Genomic DNA, 25,791 nt, shown 5'->3' on the forward strand with positions numbered 1-25,791 from the left:
CAACAGGCAGTCTACCTGAATGGACAGCTCGTCCTTTCGCCGCTGGAACGGCTTGATTGGCTCTTGCATTTCAACAAGGCTGCTGGCCCAGCTCCCATGCAGTACACAGTTTTTTACTAGGGACAGCAGAGGATCTTGGCTGGTCCAAGTCTGCCTTGCATTCATCCTTTGTTGGGGACTCTGAGTCATCTGGATCACCTGAGGCCTGCTGACAGTTGCAGACTCGTGGGTTCTGCCCTGTATATTTCTGCTCTCAAACACAGTTCCAGTTAATTTATGAACACTTGTGTGCTGAGAGATTTGTTTGGTGTTATCACTGGTGGACATAAACGCCTGTGCTATCACAATGGCGTTATTGAGGGTCAGTGTCTCTACAGTCAAAAGTTTTCATAGGATGGTCTCGTGGCCAATGCCCAGTAAAAAAAAGTCTCTGAGCATTTGCTCCAGATAGCCATCAAACTCACATTGTCCTGCAAGTCGCCTTAGCTCGGCGACGTAGATCGCCATTTCCTGACCTTCAGATCGCTGGCATGTGTAGAACAGATACCTCGCCATCAGCATGCTCTCCCTCAGGTTAAGATGCTCCCGAACCAGTGTACACAGCTCCTCATATGACTTTTCTGTGTGTTTCACCGGTGCCAGAAGATGCTTCATGAGGCTGTAGGTCGGTGCCCCGCAGACTGTGAGGAGGACCGCTCTCCTTTTTGCAGCGCTTCCTTCTCTGTCCAGCTCGTTGGCTACAAAGTACTGGTCTAGCCATTTGACATAGGCTTCCCAGTCCTCACCCTCCGAGAACTTCTCCAGGATGCCCACAGTTTGCTGCATCTTTGCGTTGGATTCGTATTCTCGTTGTCAGTCATTGTGTTCCTCACACAGATGAGGCTGCACACAGGGAGGTTAAAGTAACAGTGACCTCAGTCTTTAATAAGATAGTCCAGAGTGAGGAACAGTCCTTAGGGTCCGGCTTATATACAGTGCTCCCAAGGGATGCTGGGATCTCTTGGGACTTCAGGGGATGATCTCCCTGGTGGCGGAACATGGGAGTGCATGCTTTACAGATACACAACAGGGGTACTGAAGTTGCATGATCAGCCATGATCATATTGAAAGTGGTGCAGGCACCAAGGACCAAATGTCCTACTCCTGCACTTATTTTCTATGTTTCTATGTTTCTAACCTAGCCCCAAAGCGGCGAGGGCAGCAGAAACATTGCCACAAAAAAGTCAATGCCGGGGCACTCAAAGACCCAGCTAAGAGAGCCCTATACAGTCAGTGCCTCATAGCTAACCTGGCGTGCCTTGATGACCCCGAGACGCAGAATGTCCTTGATGAGTGTTTCCCCGTTCTTGGCCAGCAGTGGTGTGAGGCCTTGGGTGCTTGGACCATAGGTGGCCTTGACTGCGATGAAGGATCCTCACACATCATGGCTGTCGGCCAGCTGCTGTATCTCCTGTGCTTTCTCCATCCACCATCTGTTCTTTAGGTCCCGAGTTTTTTGTTGGCCCTCGGCCTTAAGCCGTCTGTAATGCTGCCTTGCCGCTCCCGAGTTGGGTTGTTGTTTAAGGCTAAGAAATGCCCTGCGCTTGCGATCTATTAGCTCTTGAATCTCCTGATCATTCTCATCAAAACAGTCCTGGTGTTTCCTGGTTGATTGACCGAACGTCTCTTAGCAGGCACTGGTTATGGAGGCCTGGAGGAGACTGCTGGAAGGAGCACTTCGAACATCTCCTCAATCAAGACTCTGCCTTTGACTCAAGTGTTCTCAACTCCATCCCACAGCATGCTACCCGCCACCACCTCAGAAAAAACCCCAGCACTGCATGAGGTAGGAAAAGCCATAAGACAGCTTAAGAACAACAAGGCTACAGGAATGGATGGAATCCCCGCTGAGGCACTGAAGAATGGCAGAGAGGCACTGTTGACGCGAATACATGACCTCATCTCTCTCATCTGGAGAGAGGAGAGCATGACGGGAGAGCTCAGAGATGCAGTGATCCTGACCATCTTTAAAAAAAGGGACAAGTCCGACTGCGGCAACTACAGAGGAATCTCCCTGCTATCAGCCACTGGGAAAGTCATCGCTAGAGTCCTCCTCAACTGTCTTCTCCCTGTGGCTGAGGAGCTCCTCCCGGAGTCACAATGCGGATTTCGTCCCCAAGGGGCAAAAAGGACATTATTTTTATAGCGCGACAACTGTAGGAAAAATGCAGGGAACAGCACCAGCCCTTATACATGGCCTTCTTCAACCTTACAAAGGCCTTTGACACTGTCAATCATTTCGGAAGCCCCCAAAAGTTCATCCCCATCCTCCGCCTGCTCCACAACAACATGCAGGCGTGATCCTTACCAACGGGTCCATTACAGACCCAATCCACGTCCGGACCGGGGTCAAGCAGGGCTGCATCATCGCCCCAACCTTCTTCTCAATCTTCCTCGCTGCCATGCTCCACCTCACAGTCAACAAGCTTCCCGCTGTAGTGGAATTAATCTACAGAACCAGTGGGAAGCTGTTCAACCTTCATCGTCTCCAGGCCAGGTTCAAGACCATCCCAGCCTCTGTCGTCGAGCTACAGTACACGGACGATGCCTGCGTCTGCGCACATACAGAGGCTGAACTCCAAGTCATAGTCAATGTATTTACTGAGGCATATGAAAGCATGGGCCTTATGCTAAACATCCGTAAGACAAAGGTCCTCCACCAACCTGTCCCTGCCGCACAGTACTGCCCCCCCAGTCATCAAGATCCATGGCGCGGCCTTGAACAACGTGGACCATTTACCATACCTCGGGAGCCTCTTATCAACAAGAGCAAACATTGACGACGAGATTCAACGCCGCCTCCAGTGCACCAGTGCAGCCTTCGGCCACCTGAGGAAAAGAGTGTTCGAAGACCCTCAAATCTGCCACCAAGCTATGGTTCAGAGATATGGACCATGTGCAGTAGACACCTCAAGTCGCTGGAGAAATACCACCCACGATGTCTCCGCAAGATCTTGCAAATCTCTGGAAGGACAGACGCACCAACGTTAGCGTCCTCGACCAGGCCAACATCCCCAGCATTGAAGCACTGACCACACTTGATCAGCTCCGCTGGGCAAGCCACATTGTTCACATGCCAGACACAAGACTCCCAAAGCAAGCGCTCTACTCAGAACTCCTTCACGGCAAACGAGCCAAAGGTGGGCAGAAGAAACGTTACAAAGACACCTTCAAAGCCTCCCTGATAAAGTGCAACATCCCCACTGACACCTGGGAATCCCTAGCCAGAGACTGCCCTAAATGGAGGAAGTGCATCTAGGAGGGCACTGAGCACCTCGAGTCTCATTGCCGAGAGCATGCAGAAATCAAGTGCAGGCAGCGGAAAGAGTGTGCGGCAAACCAGTCCCACCCACCCTTTCCCTCAACGACTATCTGTCCCACCTGTGGCAGGGACTGTGGTTCTTGTTTTGGATTGTTTAGCCACCTAAGGACTCATTTTTAGAGTGGAAACAAGTCTTCCTCGATTCCGAGGGACTGCCTATGATGATGATGATGGAGCTGAGTCCATGATCAGATCAGCCATGATCTTATTAAATGGTGGAGCAGGCTCCAGGGGCCAGGCGGCCTACTCCTGCTCCTATTTCTTATGTTGTTATGTTCTTATGTTAGATAGGAAATGGCAGAATCATCAACAGCTGCCATGGGAAAGAGAAAAAAACAGAACAAAAGAAAAACAAACTAGGGGTAGGGTTTACGATCTGAAATTGTTGAACTCGATGTTGAGTCCTGAAGGCTGTAAAGTGTCCAAATGAAAGATGAGGTGCTGTTCCTCAAGCTTACATTGAACTTCATTGGAACAGTGTAAGAGGCTGAGAACTGAGAGACCAGAGTGTGAGTGGAGTGGAGAATTAAGGTGACAGGCGGCTGGAAGCTCAGGGTCACGCTTACGGACTAAATGGAGGTGTTCTGCAAAGCGGTTATCCAATCTGCATTTGGTCTCCTCAATGTAGAGGAGACCACATTGTGAGCAGTGATTACAGTATACTAAATTGAAAGAAGTGCAAGTAAATCACATTTCACCTGGAAGGAGTGTTTGGGGCCCTGAATGGTGGGAAGGGAGGAGGTAAAGGGCAGATGTTGCATCTCCTGCACTTGTACTGGAAGGTGCCATGGGAAAGGCAGGAGATGCTGGGGGTGCTTGAGGAGTGGACCAGGGTGTCGCGGAGGGAGCGGTCCCTTCGGAATGTTGAAAGGGGAGGGGAGGGGAAGATGTGTTTGGTGGTGGGATGACGCTGGTGGAAATAATGGAGGATGCTTCATTAGATGTGGTGGCTGGTGGGGTGAAAGGTGAGGATAAGGGGAACCCTATTGTGGTTCTGGGAGGGCAGGAAAAGTGGTGAGAGCAGAAGTGAGGAAAATAGAACGGAAACGGTCGAGGGCCATGTTAACCACAGTAGAGGGGAATCCTCAGTTGAGGAAAATCGGAAGAACTAGTATGGAAGGTGGCGTTGTCAGAACAGATGTGATGGAGACAGAGAAACTAGAAACATAGAAACATAGAAAATAGTTGCAAGAGTAGGCCAATCGGCCCTTCGAGTCTGCACCACCATTCAATAAGATCATGGCTGGAAGAATGGAAGGAAGTCCTTTCAGGAAGCAAGGTGGGAGGAAGTGTAGTCCAGGTAGCTGTGGGAGTCGGCGGTCTTATAGTGAATGTTTGTCAATAGCCTATCCTGAGAAATGGGGACAGACAAGTCAAGGAAGGTAAGGGAAGAATCGGAGATGGACCATGTGAAGGTGAAGGAAGGATGGAAGCAAAGTGAATAAAATTTTCTAGTTCAGGACGAGAGAAGGAAAAGGCACCGATACAGTCATCAATGTTCCAGAAAAAGAGGAGAGGGAGGGGACCCGAGTAGGACTGGAACAAAGAATGTTCTGCATGTCCCACGAAAAGGCAGGCATAGCTCGGACCCATGTGGGTTGCCATAGCAACACCTTTAATTTGGAGGAAGTGAGTGGAGTCAAAGGAAAAATTGTTCATTGTGAGAACAAGTTCAGCCAGGCAGAGGAAGGTGGTGGTGGATGGGGACTGGTTGGGTGTCTGTTCAAGGAAGAAGCGGAGCGCCCTCAGTCCGTCCTGGTGGGGGATGGAAGCGTCGAGGGATTGGACGTCCAATTCATTTCATTCACCCAAAGTTATTATCCAACAAATAGGCATGGAAAATACCTGACAGAGATCTCTTTATTCTATTGAGCCAATGGTTAGAACTGATTGAACAATATACAAGTAACAAAGTTGATCCAGTCGCCACCCACACATATACTTTCCAGCAAAGGCTACCTCAACTGATGGCACTCGTGTACTTGAATCAAAAGGCTATGGGTTCAAGCTCACTCCTGAACTTGAGCACATAATCTAGTGTAACAGCCAAGTGCAGGAATGCAGGATATTATACTACCAAAAGGGTCCTGGGAAGTTAAATTGAGACATCTTGTGAATTACATTACTGTTGGTGGATATTAAAGGTCCCATGGTCCCTCAACCAACTAGCAAAAATAGATTACTTGCTCATTCATCTGATTGGTGCTTTTTGCTGGTGGTGTTATCCAAATAAACAACAGAAACTGCACTTCAAAGTAATTCATTTCACGTAAAGCACTTTGAGGTGTTTCTGAGGAAAATATACAGGAAGGTGCTATATAACTGTAAGTTTTTCTTTTCTTTTTCAGGAGTCACCGGATATTAATCAGGACCAGGAACCCTGGCCAACTTCCTGTCTCTTAGCCTAAGGATGGTGAAAGGCAATTGAGGTGCTCCTTCTACTGTCATTCTAGCTGAGATCAGTTAACTCACTCAACACAAACTGGGAATCGGGCCTAGGACATTCTAGTCTGTTTAAAAGAAAGACTTGCATTTATATAGCGTCTTTCACGACCACCGGATGTCTCAAAGCCCTTTGCAGCCAGTGAAGTACTTTTGAAGTGTAGTCAGTTATATTGTAGAAAACGCGGCAGCCAATTTGTGCACAGCAAGCTCCCACAAGCAGCAATGTGATAATGACCAGATCATCTGTTTCGGTGATGTTGATTGAGGGATAAATATTGGCCAGGATTCGGGGATAACTCCCCTGCTCTTTTTTGAAATAGTGCCATAGGATATTTTACGTTCACCTGAGAGAGCAGACGGGGCCTCGGTTTAACGTCTCATCCGAACGGCGGCACCTATGACAGTGCAACACTCCCTCAGTACTGCACTGGAGTGGAGTGGGAAATTAACCCTCAACCTCAGTTGCACAGTGCCTTTACCAACCAAAACTATAAACTTCGAATGAGATTTAAAAGTTTTACAATACAAAAAGAAAGGAGATCAATATGAAGCAAAAGCTGGATGCTGGAAATCTGAAATGAAATCAGAAAATGCAGGAAAGACTCAGTAGGTCAGGCAGCATCTGTGGAGAATGAAACAATTTGTTTCAGGTCGATGACCGTTCATTCATAAATATGAAACACATCAACTCCGCATTGTGACATCACAGACGGCTGGAGCTTTTACTTTATTTATATTGTCGTGGCTGCAGTTGGAGGGACCGTCCTCACTGGGTATTATTGACCTGTTATGTTTTATCAGGGATTCTGCTTACTGGTGGTACCAACATTGCAAAGGGAATGCTTGCTGGACCAGGAGAAATGTCTGTTTCACTTTGAAAGATTCTGGTGGCATATAAGAAAGAAAAGTTGCAAATCGGTAATGGGCACTATTGCACGCCTAACCTTGCAGTATAAACTGTTTTAAATGCATTTAAGCGGAGGCGGGAAATTGGCCCACCATCCACCATCCCCACCCCCCCGCGTTTATCCAGAACTGAGCAGAATCACTCAGTGCTCAAAGGGTTAACATTCCACCGTCGGGTGGGACATGCTGCGGCTGCGTGCTGGGGGAGCGGGGCTTGGAGCAGACACGGAGTGAAAACCAGCAGTGAGGTAGAAGTGCCGACTGATTTATTGTGTCGCTAACACTGACCAAAGTCAGCTGTTGTGCGAGGAAACTTTTCTCTGTTCATCTGAGCCGCATGGCTTTCCAACTTTTCCTTTGCTAAATCTTTTCTAACCGTCCGGATTTAACCTATTACGATTGTAAGGTTGTTTTTTTTAAGTTCAAAGCCTGCAGACTACGTAACGACATTGCCACAACATCATTTTGCAATGTGTGTGAAATTCAGCGGTGTCCGAATGGTCTTTTGCTAGTTTTTAACATTCTTGTATCTTGTCCGGTTTCATTTGTCCTGGTCACGCGCTTTTTTTTACAGTAGAAATCGCCGATTGCTCAATTTAGTGATTTATGCGACATTCAGCCCCCCACATTCAGTAAATCCTGCATCTGCTGAAATCAGTCAGCCCCAGCGGCTCTCTGCCCAGGCTGGTTTGACTGTGAGCTTACTACATCCACAGACAACTGCTGTTTTAAGGTGTCCATGCCTGGCTACTCGAAAATTAGTTGAAAAAATAGATCTGGTTCAAATGGACCACAGACTGTTGCCATGCTCAGTACATTGGAAATGGGGAGTTTAGACTTTTTTTGAAAGAAAAATAGAGGCATAGTTCACAAGTTCGCTGAACTGATTTAAAAAAAACAATTCAGAGGATATACGTTTACACATAATGACTTGACCAATTCTGCCCTTCACTAAAAATGTCACTCAGCATTCCTTTATTTTTGGTTAGTTGGGTTACTGATATGTTGAAACTTACTAAGAAATTTATACTGGATGCGTTTCTATTTGCTTGATGTGGAGTGAGCAAGCATAGTCTTCCTGCTGGGAATCCAGGGACCGCAGGCAAGATGTTGGCCAAGCCTCAGAATCCCAACCCCCAATTTTATTTCATTCGTGAGCGGAAGGAGCAGCGTGGCGGCCTACCAGGGAGCATCAGGTGCTGGAGCAGGAGGGCAACGGCAGCGAAGAGGGACGTCACCAAGGTCCAGATCAGTGATTGGAACGTGGGCAGGTACAGCAGGAGCGGCGAGAGATTGTAGAGCGACGTGATCGGGGCCCAGAAGAGGCGAGGGCCCAGGGGCAGCACGGGCCAGCCCACAGTGCGATATGTGTGCACACTAGGTATGTGCAGCAGAGCTGGTCTCCAGTCGTCTTGGTTAATCCTTGCCACTGGACCAAGACCTAGCTCTGTCAAGCCCGTGTGGTGGCTGGTGTGCAACGGCCACCACACGTTAAAAAAAATCCACGCACAGGCATCTTCTACCCTTCAAGATTTAGTTCGGACCTGGAATTTTGGGTCCTTCATTGAAACACGTGAACTTTTTGACGTGGAAGCAAATCATCCTCGATTCAAGGGACTGCCTATGATGATGATGATGAGTGAGTCAAGCTGGAGTGCTCTGGAATACAACAGACTTGCCTGATTCAGATATCCGATAGCTGAGCCGTCACCGAGAATTGACTTGGTTGCAAATTTCCATTGTCAGATGTTGTCTTGAAGATGCTGACACTCCATTTACTTACCCGCAACCAAAGAGGATAGCGCCTAGTCAGCCATTAGACATCTGACAAGCGTGGGTTTGAGCCTCACTCGATGTCAGCAGATATCATGAGCTTCTAAATCATCATAGGCGGTCCCTCGAAACGAGGATGACTTGCTTCCACGCCAAAAAAGGATGGGTTCACAGGTGTTTCAATGAAGACCTGAACTATATCCTCAAGGGTGTAAGATGCCTGTGTGTGGATTTTATTACCGTGTGGTGGCCGTTGCACACCAGCCTCCACACTGGCTTGACAAAGCTAGGTCTTGGTCCAGAGGCATGGGTTATCCAAGACGACTGGAGACCAACTCTGATGCACAGACCCCTAGTGCGCACACATATCGCAGCGTGGGCTGGCCCATGCGGCCCCTGGCCCCGAACTCACGCCTCCCTTGGGCCCAGATCATGTCCCTCTACAGTCTCTCGCTGCTCCTTCGCCCCGATCTCGCCACTCCTGCTGTATCTGCCCACGCTCCAATCACCGACCTGGACCTTGATGATGTCACTTTTCGCTGCCATCGCCCTCCTGCACCAGCTCGCGCTACTCCCTGGAGTGATAGGCCTCCACGCTACTCCCGGGGCCTCCACACACCTCCTTTTATGGCCCCGACCTGCCGCTGGTGTTCTCACGCAGATCAGGTCCTCCATGCCACATGCTGAATAGCATAACTCGCCACTCCTTTACCGGGAAAGTCGGCAAGATTCGACAGACAACCAAGCTTCTTTTGTTCTGGGAAAATGGACACATGGTTGAGTTGCAGTTGGCATTTCTAGAAATAAAGAACTTGCATTGATATAGTGCCTTTCATAACCTCAGGATGTCACAAAAGGCTGAACAGCCAATTGGATACTTTTGTTGTAATATAGGAAACGCAGCAAAGTGCCACAATTAACAATTAAATAAATGACTAGATCATATGTTTTTAGGTGTTGGTTGAGAGATAAATGTTGGCCAGGACACTGGAAGAACTTAACTGTGATCTTTTACATCCAGCTGAGAGGGCAGATGGGGGCATCGGCTTACTGTCTCATCCGAAAAGACGCCACTTCTGACAGTGCGGCACTCTGTCAGTACTGCACTGAAGTACCAGCATAGATTATGTGCTCAAGTCTCTGGAGTGGGGCTGGAAACCTCGGTCTATTGACACAGGCGAGAGTTCTACCAATGAGCTAATGTTCTGGCATAAAAAGATAACTGAATACGAGTGCCAGAGTTTATAATTTCAGTTCACACTGGAAAATCTGCAAGAGCTGGATTTATACTGGGGTTTGATGTTTTTTCTATTTTAAAATTGGTATAATCGGCTAAGTGGGGCCTTGTGTGTCTGTTGCCATTTTTAAAATGTTAATTTTAAATAAATGTATTGTCTGTCTACTCCAAGTTGTAGGAATGTTCAAGGAATCATGATGGGGCTCGAGATGCCTTTACTCACTATTCTTTTGGGGCTAACAATCACTGTGGCAGTAGCAAAGAACGAAAGCAGAATCTGTCAGGCGGCCCCTCACTGGGAGATTGCCAACCAGAACCCAATCCAGGAGCAGCTTGGCCATGTGGTTGTGGTGGCCCTTCTGAAAGCAAGCTGACAGTTCTGTCTGACGCAGGCAGCCAAGTAAGTATAGTACTTTATCATTATTTTTCTCCCCCCTTATGTAATCTCCAGAAAGCTACAGACCTTCTCCATTCAAGAGTACAGGCTGGAGATTTGCTGTAATACCAATCTAACTTTGGCCATTAGGTGCAGTGTGGAAAACTCTCGATTTTTTTTCACTCCCTTTGGGAAAAAAACCCACCATTAATTTGCTCAATGACTCCTCACAGTGGCAGAGTTAACACCAAGAACTCACTGGCCTCAATTTTGACCGAGCCTGTTTTTCGGTGCACTTACCAGAATTGCGCCGCTTATCTGCATTCCGAGGTCCGGCGCAAAATTTTGTTGCCACTTTGGCCGCTGTCCGGCCTCTTCACTGCAGTTGCACGGCGTGGCCAGTCGAGCCAGAGGTGGAACCTGCGTTCTGTGCCGAAATCTGTGCCGGGACGTCTGCACGTGCGTAGTGGAGTCTGCTGGTCATGTCCGCGCATGAGCAGTAGCGCTGCGAGTCTGCAACAACAGTAGATCTCTCTCAGAGCGTGGCGAAGGGTTCCTTCAGGTAAAGTTCTCTTTATTTATTCTGCCTCCTTTGTTGGGCTAGGGGCAGGCAGGAGAACTGATAGAAATCACCAGCAGGCAGGAGCACTATCAGTTCTCCTGCCTGCCCCTAGCCCTGGCCAAGTGGCCTCCCATACCGGCCACCCCACTGCCTTCCCGGACCGAGTTTGAAGATGAAGGTAGGACTTACTTCAATTTTTTATTTCTTATTGAATTCTTAGTACTTTTTGTTTGCAAAGTTTGGTGGTTTGTAAGGCTTGGTGGTTTAGGTGCAGGCAGGTCCTCTCCGCTTCCCGCCCTATCCCAGGCCAAATGGCCTCCGATGTACCTACCTGCGCCGATTTCTTTAACTCTTCGCAAGGGTTTTCTGAAGTGGCCGCATACGCTGGCCTAAGTATAAATGGAGTAACTATTATCTGGCCAAAGTTGCCTAAATGGGCAGTTCTGGCGTAGGTGGCTGGTAACGCCCCCTTTTGAGATAAAAAAACTAATCTAAAAAAATCGTAACTAACTCAGTTCCACTGGTGCAAATTGATTGGGGAAAATGGGGATTTTTAAGTTACGCCAGAAAAACCAAGTTACTTAAAAAAAAAAACTGGAGCGTGAGATTGTATTGAACACCCTTTGTTTGATGTGTTTTTAGAGAGGGAGTACTTTTTGTTCAAGATAGTCCCACTAATTTCATTCTTATTTAAGAATTTTTTTCTCTGTCCTGTGTGGTTGAATAATTTTTTTGTGTATTTTTTATGTTTCTATAGTGGTTTGCTGTAGTTGGGACAATGCCCTTTCAACAGGGAACTTTGGAATAGTTGCCAAACTTAGGATTTATTCACAAGTCCTGCAATTTATGGATTTTTGTCCCCTTTTTAACTGTTTTATTCTATATAAATGTTCTTGGGACATAGTTTCATACTGAGTACATCCCATTTGTGGATTCAAATGGGAAATTGTCAACATGTAGAAAGCTTTATTTAAATTTCCCACAAACATTAAAACAATCTGCAAATTGCTTGATTTGTGAATGAATCACAAGTGTTGGCAATGTTGGTGTGAACCAATCCATTCATTCAATGACACCACCAGATCATAAGTTATCTCCATTAAAAAAAAATAACAACCAATCTGAAATCTCCTGCACTCATACTCATATTTACAAAATACCAGGCAAAGTAATGCTGTTGGCAGTTTGTCATTTTTATTGCTTTGATAGATTAGGCAGCTTGCGTGACAAGCTTACCCGTCAGGGCCTGAAGGACGTACGCTATATGATCGTGAATGAGAAAACACCTCAATCCAGGGCCATGCTCTGGGAGCTCAAACGGCATGCTCCCAAGGATGTCTCTGTCTACCAGCAATCACCATTTCAGCCTGATGTCTGGCGCATCCTGCAGGGTAGCAAGGATGATTTCTTCATCTATGACAGGTTTGTTACTTTGAGAGGTTAATTTTACACAAAAAAGTAATTTAAATTGTAGCACTCAGTAGAATATTTGTTGCTATTAAGCAGATTCCTTCCTCTTCTATAATCTGTGTACAATAGTGGTTAGGACCACTGGGAAAGTTAGAATAATAAAAGCAGATGGGTTCTAATCAGCATCATCATAGGCAGTCCCTCGGAATTGAGGAAGACTTGCTTCCATTCTTAACATGAGTTCTTAGGTGGCTGTACAGTCCAATACGAGACCCACAGGTTTGCCGCACGCTCTTTCCGCTGCATGCGCTTGATTTCTGCGTGCTTTCGACGATTCTACCATTTTGTTAGCACACTAACATATTACTGTGCTAACATAATGGCAGAACCCTTCTGCTTTTATTATTGAAATAATTTACAAAATGAACAAAATTAATTTCCCCCCCAACTTTCTCAATTTCTACCGTAAAGATGGTGCCTCATGCTGAGATAGGGTTACACAGTGGTAGTAGCCCTTTTGTATTTCACTCAAGCAGTCATGTGTGAGCATATTTGCCCTTATGGCCAAACCTGATCCAGTCCTCATTGATGCGCGTGCGCATATGCATACAGGTTGAACCTCTCTTATCTGGCACCCTCGGGACCTGGCCTGTGCCGGGAAAATGGATTTGCCAGATGACAGGAGGTCAGCATTTCGGGCCCAGCTTTGGGGCCTTGGTCGGCCCGGAGGCGGCAGGGAGAGGAGGAGTGACCGGCCCCAGGGCGCAGCGCACCGGCCTCGGAGGGAGCTGTGTGCGGAACAGAAGGCCGGGGCTATAGTGACCAGTAGAGGTACAAAGGCAGAGCCTTGCTCGGGGAAGTGTCTGATCCCCCCCCATTTTGATCCGCAACCGATTGACAAGCTTCTAACAAGAGATTTGCAGTGAACGAACGGGAATTTGTGGTGGAGGTAAGGCCGTGTCGAGTCACCTTGCGCAGTGGGCCCGATCCCTGGCGAGGTCCAATCCCCGACCCTAAAGTGGGGGGGGGGGTGTCCGATCCCCGAGCCTTGGGGGGGGGGGGGGGGGGGTTGCGGGGGTCCAATCACTATCTCTGAGGGAGGGTCTGATCCTTGACCTGGGAAGGTGAGATTTGTCCATGGGGGTTCTGATCCCAAGAGGGGGCGATACCTGGGAGGGAGGGGGGGGGTCCGATCCCTGAGCCTGCGGGGGGGGTTGGGGGGAGCGATTCTTGACCCTGAGGGTAGGTCTGATCCCTGACCTGGAGTGGTGAGATTGATCCCTGGCGGTCCGAGCTGGGGGTGGGTGATTGATCCCCGGAAGGGGGGGGGGAGGGGTGGCGGTGGCGGTGACGTGGGGGGGTGCCGTTCCCCGAATGACTGGTCCAATCCCTAACCCTAGGGAGGGGCGGGCTACTGCTGGGGGAGCTTGCGGTGCTGGGAGGCTCCTCCTGGTCCACAAGGATTGCTCCCCGAGGCTGTACTTGCCTTGTTGCAACTACTGGGAATCCTTAGCCAGTGCGCTGCCCTGGCCTCGGAGGGAGCACCGGGGAGAGGAGGAGTGGCCGGCCCCAGGACACCTGGCCAGCCCCAGAAAACAGCATTTTCTCTATCAGTCATATAATGTTCTTGCAGTGTGCCAGCTGACCTTACTGGGTACTGCTAACAATGCTGCTGCCAACGACCCGGTTGCGTTCTGTGCATGCCCACCCCCCCCAGGGCCGGGAATTATGCCGGACAAGGGAGGTTTCTGGATAAAAGAGTATCGGATAAGAGAGGTTGAACCTGTATATGCTTTCTATCAGGGATCACTATGTAGCAATCGGCAGTAGGAATCCTGGTGGATATGTTATATTTCTGCCCTTATGTATTCCTGGGACACCTGAGGCAAATTGTAGCCATCTTCACCTGAGATTAACCAGGGGAAAAACTTGGAATCTTCCTTTTCTGTATGGTACAATACTACAGAATTTGATATATTTATCCTCTGAGGAGTTAGCCAAATATAATTTTGTGGCTAAAATTAGGCTGGCTGATTCAGTCAACCCTCTTAGACGTGCGTTTGAAACAGCGAGGAGACTGATCTACCACTCACAACCAATTTAACTAAAATTAGAGACATTTACCATTTAGGAGAGATTTGACTGTAAAGGCTTTTTTAAAAAAAAATGTAGTCTCTTCATTGGGAACCCAGGCATCTTCTTTTGAGACCAGCTAAAATTATTGATTTTCTCATTTGAATTTAGATTAATGAACTAGTTATTGTATCTTAAAAATTGAGCAGTTGTTGAAGCTGCATGTTTGTCTTCTAAAGGTGTCTGCACTATGATTTACAAGAAATGGGATTGTTTACAATTATATACAATGCGACTCACATTTCTCTTCAAAGTATTTAATCCCATTCTTGTGATGTTTCCTCCTATTTTTTTTTCCCAGATGTGGCAAATTGACCTTTCATATCGTATTACCATATAGCTACCTCCATTTTCGCTATATTGAAGCAGCAATCCGGGCTACATACAACAAGGATATCTGTGGGAACTGCAATGTCAGCGACATCAGTCTGGAGGTAATTGTTAGCATTACTTGGCAATCTCAATCTCAGAAAACAACAACAACAACTTGCATTTATATGGCGCCTTTAACGTAGTGAAATGTTCCACGGCGTTTCACAGGAATATTATGAGATAAAAACTTGACACCGAGCCGCATAAGTAGAAATTAGCACAGGAAGAGACATGTTTTAAGGAGTGTCTTGAAGGAGGAAAGAGAGGTGAAGAGGTTTAAGCAGAGAGTTCCAGAGCTTGGGGCCTAGGCAATATAAGGCATGGCCACCAATGGTTGAGTGATTATAATCCGGGATGCTCAAGAGGGCAGAATTAGAAGAGTGCAGACGTTGCGAGGGGGGGGGGGGGGGTTGTGGGGCTGGAGGAGATTAGAGATAGGGAGGGGCGAGGCCATGGAGGGATTTGAAAATAAGGATGAGAATTTTGAAATCGAGGCGTTGCTTAACCAGAATGACCACAATGATGGCTGGTAAACAGAAAGGTCATACGTGCAAAAATGTCATGTTTGTGGCATCCGTATACCTCTTAAATTGTATCATGGTGCAATCTTCAAGCAAATAGAAGTAACTGAAAGAGTCTGATTTAATTCAGTTCATAGGAGACTGATCACTAATCTATTTCTTGCAGAGAGAAAGAAACATTACCACCACCTACAAGGTTACTCAATCTAACATCACAAGTTTGGAGACAAGTCAAGCCTTTGAAAATAAAGCAATTCAGCCGGCGCAGCATGTGTCCAGTAAACCTGATCCTGACCCCAACCAAGAAGGAATCCAGGCTCCACATGCTAGCCATCAGCTTCATTTCAGTAATAACCAGGATGGAAATCTGGAGAATGAGGATACTCGGGGATCGGAGTAGATATAGAAAGAAATGAGTCTTCATCAGGAACAAGAGCTAAAATGACTGGCAACTACAGGACAACCGCCAGCATCAATCGTAATGATTCACAAGTTGCCGAAAAAGAATCCTGGTTTAATATTAACAATTTTGACACATCTTCAGTTTTTAATTGAGGAATATGATTTATGGCCCCTCTCACAACAAATGTTTTTTGTGTTTTTGTCAAGTGTTTTGATAATGGCGCCTAGAGATGACAATATCCTCATTTGCTCTTAATTATGAGCTGTGTTAACAGTAAAAGTGATATCCAAGTAAAACCATAAAGGCAAGATTGAAATGAACACTGCGATAAACGTGTGTGTCAGTGTAGTGCCCCAGGAGCTGGTAGCTGTTTTTGGGCTCACAATATAGCACATTCCAGATCAAAGGCATGCTCTGCTCCAGCTACCCCTGCGAGTGTGGTAAAATGAGAGGGCAAATCACATGACCTTGCCTGACTCCAAGCTGTTCTTGTGCATCTCCTTTTGAGGACAGGTAAAGAATTGCTATAAGTAGCTGAACACAAGACAAATTCCAGCCTGTGAAGAGTCCTTTGAAAAGACTGAGGGAAATGTATAGATTAAACATTTGTGATAAAGATAGCTTATCAAATATTATTTACTTTTTTTGTGTTATTCCACAAAGATGACTGAATATGTTATCACATGAAGAATTGGAGTACCGTTACCTTAGCGCACAAGTTTCTTGATGGCTTAATGTTAAAATGAAAACCTTGATATTTCTTTCATGTGCTATTCAGTAGAAGTCTTTCCTCTTGCGTCCATGTGCTCAATGAAGTCTTTAGTTCAAACTATTTACTAGTAGCTATAGACTGACGCTGCACAGACATAGCTCAAAGGAAAAGATTTTGACCAATTGCATAGGCTGCCAGCACACTTTTAAAAGCCCTCAATGTATTCTGCTTTTGGAATTTTGCCCAATTTCCTCACCTTCCATATTCAGTTCGTTTTTAAGTGGAAAATAATCAATAGGAACTCCATAGCAGTTACCAATGCATTAAAATAGATAGTTACGTCAAATTAACCAGACTAATTCCAAAATACGTGGGAATTTATCATTTCCCCAAACCATTCTCCCTTTCAGATTTGCTTTCACTTTCTGGTAAATTATCCCTCATCTTTGGTCAATTTGCCTTTTCACTTGTGCTGATAAGAGATATGACAGCAAGTCCACCCCCAGTGACCCCTGTATTTATTTGCTAAAAGATGCTGAGGATTGCACATTAGTTACTGTCTCATTTTTCTCTCTACCTGCAAAGAAATGCTGCAGCAACCATGTAGCGTGTCCTAGATCAATAACTGCAGTTAGAGACTGAATCCACAGTGTCAGCACTCTAATATGCACTGTCAACATCATGCTTTTTCTCCTTATCCCTCCTTTTCTGATGGTAGTGACTTGTGTTGAAGTATGGGTTGCAGCAATCCTCCAATTCCTCACCTTCATTTGTGATTTGCGACTGTGTGGGCTGTTTTATCGTGAAAGTGTCACAACTGAGGCAGCTTCCGTCCTTTCAGCATCTCGATTGGTACCCTGGCTTGTTTTGTTTGATGAAATCTCTCGGAAACCCCAAAATACATTTTTATTACCCCACACAAATAGTCCAAATGTGTTTGTTATTGGTGTCGCTAATTTTAGTCATCCATCAGTTATGGAGAGATAGAAGAGACACCAGCTGAGGCTATTAGCATTTAATAGGATGTGTTACTTTTGGACAGAAGGTGGGAGACTGTTTCAGACACATCTGGCTAATAATTATGCCTAATTTACCTGAATAGGAAATATGTTGCAGCCTGTGTCCAAAGATGTGTTTTTAAAACTTGTTTAATTTTAATAAAAATAATTCTTCTATCTTATGAATGGTGATCAATAAATCACGAGTGAAATTGGATTTACAGTTACTCCAACACATCTACAAACAAATGAAAATAAGCCAGTTTTTGGAGGGAAAAAAAGCATGCACTGGATTACATGTTAATGCAGTTGTATATTTTTTATGCAGCACTTACAAGACCACACACGAGTCTATTTGCATAACTGCATATTGGTAAAGCAGATCTACAGATTTCAGCATCAGGATGGCTATTGATGGAGGAGCTTGATAGGTGGGCCTACTTTTTCAGGAGGTGTGCTCATAGCAAGTGTTAGTGTGCTGCCATCCTCCTTGCTGTGTGAGCCTGGTTTTCAGTGCCAAGTTGTGTTATGTGGTTGCTGAAGGGGTTGGACTAGAATGGGCCTCTGGACTGCTTGGTACCCTCAAGTCTAGGCAGAAAATGTACATTATGTTCTATGAATATGCCTCACAGGTGTTTGATCTGTATCTGAGACTTCATTCGGGCACAGATCCGTCAGGAAGGAAAGTGGGACCAAAGGACACTCATAGCCTTTTGTGATATAGATCGCTGCCCAGAATTACAGGATTTTGGAGCAGGGTCAGAACTTGTGGAGGAGCCTACCAATGTAGCCTCCTACACTCCATCTTTTCTCGGACAGAGAGGGGTGCAATCTATGGTATTTATGTGGGGTGTGGTATGTTTGGTGTATTAATTTTAGCTGACCCCATCCTATTTTACTGCACATTACTGTGAGACTGTTTCCAATTTTTCTTTGCTATTTGGTAGCCTGGGTTTCATCACTAGTCTACTTTGGACTCTTTGGAGGTGAGTGCAATGTTTAGGATGGAAATATGTTTGAGTAGCACTGGTTTATTATTTTAAGGGGAAAGTGGGTAACTATTGAAAGTAGAGGTAGATACAGGATTGCAGGGAAAGAACAGGCAGTGGAATTAGCTGCCACAGACCTGATGGGCTGAATGGTCTCTTTCTGTGCTCCAAACTTCTACAATTTGCCTTTAAAATGTTAAAGTTATACAGCTATATTGTCGTATAAAGACTGTGTAGTTGTTGATCCTGTTGGTCCAATATATATATTAGTTTAAAAAAACATTTAGTTGAAAATCTACAGTACTAAAGGGGTTACTGCCCCTTGGGCATGTATCAGTTTCTGGGGCTTTCTGATTTAAAACCTCTATGGTAATGTTGGCCTTCAAATAAAGGAGGTGCCATTATGTGCCAAAGTTGTGATGTCCAAAAGACAGGCCATAGACTAAATGTAACCAGTGAGCTGCTTTAATCTGGCCCATATAGCGCCTGTAGTTCCCTCCTCCTTTGCACAAGCACAAAGCCAACTTTGGCACCTTTTAAGCTGTTTCAAGTTCTTCGATATAGAGGACTGGAAACTTTTTACCTTGTTAGTCAGGAATAGTCTTTACCAGTCCTCCAGCCCCACCTGAAGCATTCTCTCTTGCTTCCGTCAACCCAGTCCAATCTCTCCGGGAGTCACAGAAACAAGGATAATATTCTTGTAAATAATGGAATCTTTCTAAGATACAGTATGACTTGAAAGGCAGGGGTAGGAAGAGAAAAATAATCCAGAAGAGGAGGAAAGAAATAATAGAGGAGGAAGTGCCCTAGAGAACAAAGAGAAGAGGGCCAGAGGGGAGAGACAGGAAGGATCACAGGTGGAAAAGAATCAGGAAAAAAGGGATGGAGCAAGAATATAAGGGAAGAACAAGTGGACAGTGAATCAGGCTTTGGGAATGATTTATTGTATGAAATTAACTTGCATTTATATAGCACCTTTCACATTGGATATTCCTAAGTGCTTCATAGCTAATGAATTGCTTTTAAAGTGTGGTCATTGTTGGTTTATAGGCAAATGTGGTAGCCAGTTTGTGCATAACAAAGTCCCAGAGACAGCCATGAGATAAATGACCAGTTAATCTTTCTTTTGGAGGTGTTGAGGGATAAAAGTTAGCCAGGATATTGCGATGTCCCTTATTTATCTTATGGGATAATTTACATTTTTCTGTTTCCCAGCCCAGGGGTTCTGAGACACATTGTGGTGCCCCGACCACCGTTCTGCCTGGGATTACTATTGCAACATAGACAAGGAATAAACCTGGGACCTCCCTGCTCTATGGATCAGGATCTCACTGGCACTGCATTTACCAAATTCCTTCCTTTCCTAAAGGTGTTGACTCATGATAGACTACAGTGTCCATTTTTCATGATTTAGCCTAGACACAGTGCTGCTTGCATTTTGATTTTGTGATATCACAGCTGAGCCTTTTCTCTATGAAAACAGATGTGGAAAGTCCAGCAGAGCTCATCGGATAGCAATCAGGTCAGAACCCAGAGCTGATGATAGCGACATTCAACATAAATTTGACATAAAACATGGATGCATGTCTCAAGTGGCCATTATTCATTTATGAGTTTTGATAGTGTTAGCACACTACTTGACTGCAGGAGGCAATGCCAAGCATTCACAGTAGACTTGATGTTCACCCAAGTGTAGGGCTGAATTTTCCTCTGGGGTGGATTTGCTGCCAGGGATGGGGTGAGGTGGAATTTCTGCTGACCTTGTGGTAACCCCGACCCATTTTCCTGCTCTACTCATCAATTCTGCAGCGTAGGCTCCAGCAGGTATCACTGATACACAGTGGGACTCTGCTCATGCTGCCAAAATAAGTTCAGTGGTGCAGCAGAAGAGTGAGTATGATTTTAAAGGGGGAAGAAGTGCCCTGAAGACAAATTCTCAGAAAAGGGTCTCTCTGAGCTGAGAGACTCATAATTCAGATAAGGGGCATTAAGAGAGGGAGGCATGCCCAAGGCCAGGCACTCTCCTTCCAACAATGATGTAGCGAGATTCCTGCTACTACCCCAAGTTTTACTGTCACACCCCTCCTGGCAGACCCTGGGGTTAGCAGCGAAAGTACGGCAAAGAGAAATTGGCTGGCTTCCTGGGCCCCATCGCCGTCATTTATATGTGACAGTATGGTCAATGGATTGCTAGCTAACCTCCCTGTTCGGTGTTGTAAACGGCTGTCTTGCTCTTTTCGCTTTGTTGCTTTAAGCGTCAAATTACGCACACACTCAGTTGTAGTAAAGGCAGGATCGGGTCTTTTATTTAGACATTCATACTAAACAAACCCTCTGCTTGTAAAGGCAGCTCTCCAAGCAGTGACACAACTTTCAAGATTCCAGTGTCACTGGGGTCCGTGTGTGTGTGTGTGTGAGACAAAAGCCAGTTCCATCCAATCACAGCTAACTACTCTCTGAATTATTTTATATAAAACTGATTATTTAACATACAGATATCATCAAATAGTAACAAGGTATTCAAATACAGACAATGTCATGAATTACTATTATAGTAACAAGGTACACTCAAATACTTAACATCGTTTAACATACAGATGATGCCATCAAATAGTAACAAGGTACATTCATACTCAACATTTCAAGGATTAAAAGGCACCATATTGTTTAGCAGCCTCTTTTGATCCAATCTTGAATTTTCCAACTTTTAATATTTCGATACTTTCAGACCGCAGCCGAAGCAAAGCGTTCAGAAATGCAGGCTTGCACTCCTACATTGGGGTGGGTGGCGGAAGGTTCCCGACAGTGGTGGTGGGGTGGGGAGGCTGCAATCGCCTTTCCCGTCCCAATTTCTGTTTCATACTACCTTTGTACCATTTGAAGTTAGGAGGGTTTTACCAGAAAGGTCCAGGCTGTAATTTCAGCAGGAGTCACTGGACAGAGATCCGGAACAGGAATTCTAGCTAATTTGATCTCATCAGGAACAGTAGCACAGTGGTTAAATTATGGGACTGATAATCCAGAGGCCTGGACTAATAATATGGAGACTGCGTTCAAATACCATTTAAATTCATTTAAATTTGGAATAGAAAGCTAGTGTCAGTAATGGTGACCATGAAACTACCAGATTGTCCTAAAACCCATCTGTTGCACTATCTTTAGGGAATGAAATCTGCCGTCCTTATCTTGTCAGGCCTATATGCAACTCCAGACACACAGCAATGTGGTTGACTCTTAACTGCCCTCTAAAATGGGCAGCAAGCCACTCAGTTGTAACAAACCGCTATAAGAATAAAATCAGACATACCACCCAGCATTGGCTTCAGTCACGGCAATGGCACACCCGGCTTAGTTGATCCGACAAAGTCCTCCTCATTAATGTTGGGGACTTGTGCCAAAATTGGCAGAGCTGTCCCACAATCTAGTCAAGCAACAGCCTGACATCGTCATACTCATGGAATCATACCTTTCAGCCAATGTCCCAGACTCCTCCAACACCATCCATGGGTATGTCCTGTCCCACCCCCGAGGTGGCGGCATGGTGGTTTACAGTTGGGAGGGAATGATCCTGGGAGTCCTCAACATTGACTCCGGAGCCCATGAAGTCTCATGGCTCCAGATCAAACATGGGCAAGGAAATCTCCTGCTGATTACCACCTACTGCCCTCCCTCAGCTCTTGAATCAGTACTCCTTCATGTTGAACACCTCTGAGAAGAAGCACTGAGGGCAGCAAGGAAGCAGAATGTACTCTAGGTGGGGAACTTCAATGTTCATCACCAAGGGTGGCTTAGTAGCACCTCTACTGACCGAGCTGGTTGAGTCCTGAAGGATATAGCTGCCAGACTGGGCCTGCAGCAGGTGGTGAGAGAACCAACATGAGGGAAAAACCTACTTGACCTCATCCTCATTAATCTACCTGTCGCACATGCATCTGTCCATGACAGCACTGGTAGCAGTGATCACCGCACAGTCCTTGTGCAGTTGAAGTCCTGTCTTCACTCCATCGTGTTGTGTGGTACTACCACCGTGCTAAATGGGATAGATTCAGAACAGATCTAGCAGCTCAAAACTGGGCATCCATGAGGCGCTGTGGGCCATCAGCAGCAGCAGAACCACCACAATCGATAATCTCATGACCTGGCATATCCCTCACTACTTTACCATCAAGCCAGGGGACTAACCCTGGTACAATGAGGAGTGCAGAAAAGCATGCTAGGAGCAGCACCAAGCGTACCTAAAAATGAGGTGCCAACCTGGGGAAACTGCAACACAAGACTACCTGAATGCTAAACAGCGGAAGCAGCATGCTATAGACAGAGCTAAGCAATCCCATAATCAACGGATCAAATCAAAGCTCTGCAGTCCTGCCACATCCAGTCATGAATGGTGGTGGACAAATAAACAACTAACAGGAGGAGGAGGCTCCATGAATATCTCCAAACTTAATGATGGTGGAGCCCAGCATGCAAGTGCAAAAGACAAGTCTGATGCATTTGCAACCATCTTCAGCCAGAAGTGCCGATTGGATGATCCATATTGGCCTCCTCCTGAGGTCCCGACCATCACAGAAGCCAGTCTTGAACCAATTCGATTCACTCCATGTGATATCAAGAAATCGTTGAGCGCACTGGATACAGCAAAGGCTATGGGCCCCGACAACATCCCGGCTGTTATGGTGAAGACTTGTGCTCCAAACCTCCATGCCTCTAGCCAAGCTGTTCCAGTATAGCTACAACACTGGCATATATCCGACAATGTGAAAAATGGCCAGATATGTCCTGTGCACAAAAAGCAGGACAAATCCAATGCGGCCAATTACCGCCCCATCAGTCTACTCTCAATCATCAGCAAAGTGATGGAAGGTGTCATCGACAGTACTATCAAGTGGCACTTACTCACCAATAACCTGCTCACTGATGCTCAGTTTGGGTTCCACCAGGACCACTTGACTCCAGATCTCATTACTGCCTTGGTCCAAACATAGAGAAAAGAGCTGAATTCCAGACGCAAGGTGAGATTGACTAGCCTTGACATCATGGCAGCATTTGACCGAGTGTGGCATCAACGAGCCCAAGTAAAATTGAAGTCAATGGGAATCAGGAGGAAAACTCTCCACTGGCTGGAGTCAGACCTAGCACAAAGGAAGATAGTTGTGGTTGTTGGAGATCAATCATCTCAGCCCCAGAACATCACTACTGGAGTTCCTCAAGCAGTGTTCTAGGCCCAACCACCTTTAGCTGCTTCATCAATGACCTTCCCTCCATCATAAGTGGGGATCTTCGCTGATGATTGCACAGTGTTCAGTTCCATTCGCAACTCCTCAGAAAAAGCTGTCCATGCCCGCATGCAGCAAGACCCGGATGACATTCAGGCTTGGGCTGATAAGTGGCAAGTAACATTCATGCCACACAACTGCCAGGCAATGGCCATCTCCAACAAGCGAGAGTCTAATCACTTCCCTTTGATATTCAATGGCATTACCATTGCCGAAACCTCCACCATCAACATCCTGGGGATCACCACTGACCAGCAACTTAACTGAACCAGCCACATAAATACTGTGGCAACAAGAGCTGGTCAGAGGCTGGGTATTCTATGGTGAGCGTCTCACCTCCTGACTTCTCAAAGCCTTTCCACCATCTACAGGGCACAAGTCAAGAGTGTGATGGAATACTCTCCATTTGCCTGGTGTAAAGGGTTAATATTTCCACAGAAACCAATAGTCACTGAACCCACCTCTGTTAAAGGCTTCTTTCTTGTAAAACAGATACCAGCTTCTAGGATTGCTTCTTTCCTGTGAAACACAGACACTAGGTTCGCTGATGGCTTCAAACAGAAGCTTTGCCTTTGAAGCCAGACTTGTCAATGGTTTCACGGAGTCAGCCATTGTAATTGTTTTCGATCGTTAATGGCTTCGTTCCCGTGAAACACAGATACCAGTTTCTGCAAACGGCTCTATATAGAGACCTTGTCTTTAGTGTCCGATATGTTAATGAACTGCTGAAAACAGCTATTGTAATTATGCTTACTGGTTAATGCTCCTTGACTGGAAGACAGTCACAAAAGACAGAGGAGATGGGAACAGATCATAAGATTGAAACACGTTAATTCAATCATCAATTGAACGAGGCAAAGCTCAGATGGTTAAAGATTAAGAATGTGATGATTGTATATTGAAAGAGGGTATAAGAACATTAACTTCCAAACCCCTTGTCACACGGAGGAGGCGACTTCAAGGCAGGAAGAGAGGATGTCCAGCAAAGCATCCCATGTCAACGCGTTCTGTGTCCTTGGTTGTATGGGAACTAAAGCCTGTATTTTAACTAAGACTTCACTGTCCAAGTTTGTGTAATGCATGTGTGTGTGTGTTGAATAAAGTGTTCTGGTTTACTAAAGCGAGTAACCTTGTCATCACCATTTATGCCAGTTGAATCAAAGTAAATAAGGGCATTTAAAATACCCTACAGATTGGCGACCGCGGCAGGACTGGTGATGATGACTTTGGATTGCTCGTTGAAGTATTCTAGAATCTCGGAAGTCACTTGTTTGATCAGCATGTGTGCTTTGGGAGGAATAACCGGTTTCGGGAGTGCGGAAACTCAGTGAGACCCGCCAGTGATTGAAAAGCGTTAGTAAGATGGGCACCAAACAAGTGGCATCAGTGTATAAGGAAAAGTTAGAAAAGTTGACCATGGGGGACTTAAAAGAACTTTTGGTAGAATGTTTAAATAGGGGAAGGCATACACCTTTGATGAAGTAATAATGTTTATCCAGGAATGGGTAGACAGGAAAAAGTTCAAATTTAGTAAAGCAAAAAAAGCTTTCAGCTTATGGAGCATACTTTTGTGCTCAAAGAGATGATGAATTGTTTAAAGAGAACAAAAAAAGAGATCGGGAGTCTTAAGCAACAGTTACAGGAGGTTAGGTTGCAGAAAGACCAACAGTTACAGGAGATTAAGTTACAGTTACAGGAGATTAAGTTGCAAAAAGACCAAGAGGTCGACCGACTCAGCCGACAGGTTTGCACACTAGAGCTAGGGGCTGAACAGTCAGCCACACTGCTGCAGCAGCAAACTCTCTCTAGTTTAAATGCAGGAGCTGTCCTGGCTGAGGCGCGTCAGACTCAGCAGGAGTTGAAAAAATGTAAAAAGCAAAATACACAGGTTAAGCAAGAATTGGAGGATGTGAGAGGGGTGCTGAGAGAGGTGGTCAAACAGCCCCATAAGGGAGCAGACCACTCTCTCTGTAAACTTAAAATATTGAAACTAACGGGAAAATTGGGAAAGCAACAGGCTCTAGTATCAGCCGTTATGGCAGGGATAGTGATGGGCGTAAGCACCAAAGACATGGGAATTGAGATAGATTGGTGCTATTTGAAGAAGAAGGCGTCTATTTTCAGGTACCAAGATGGCTGCCCTTTCAGAGCAGAGCCCACGGGGCCTGATAAGTCGGGTACGGCAGTGGCAGTGATTACCACCAGTACACAACTCGATGCGAATGATCAGCCCATGGGGACACAGAGATTTTCTGAGCCCCTCAAGCCTGACAAATTGGCAGCATTGAGCCAGGATATAGGCCGCATTAACTCCACA

The 25,791-nt window shown here is 45.9% G+C and overlaps 1 protein-coding gene across 1 annotated transcript; it reads left to right on the forward strand.

The window, feature by feature from the left end:
• The first annotated feature begins 6,887 nt into the window (after positions 1–6,887).
• selenop2 (selenoprotein P2) lies at positions 6,888–17,386 on the forward strand. The gene is made up of 5 exons (XM_070886059.1): positions 6,888–6,960; positions 9,895–10,122; positions 11,870–12,082; positions 14,505–14,637; positions 15,263–17,386. Exons 2-5 carry the CDS (start codon positions 9,917–9,919, stop codon positions 15,494–15,496), a joined length of 786 nt encoding a protein of 261 aa, XP_070742160.1. The 5' UTR covers positions 6,888–6,960; positions 9,895–9,916; the 3' UTR covers positions 15,497–17,386.
• Positions 17,387–25,791: the final 8,405 nt, after the last annotated feature.

The sequence above is a fragment of the Pristiophorus japonicus genome, chromosome 8, assembly GCF_044704955.1.
Source record: "Pristiophorus japonicus isolate sPriJap1 chromosome 8, sPriJap1.hap1, whole genome shotgun sequence".
Classification (NCBI taxonomy): Eukaryota; Metazoa; Chordata; class Chondrichthyes; family Pristiophoridae; genus Pristiophorus; species Pristiophorus japonicus.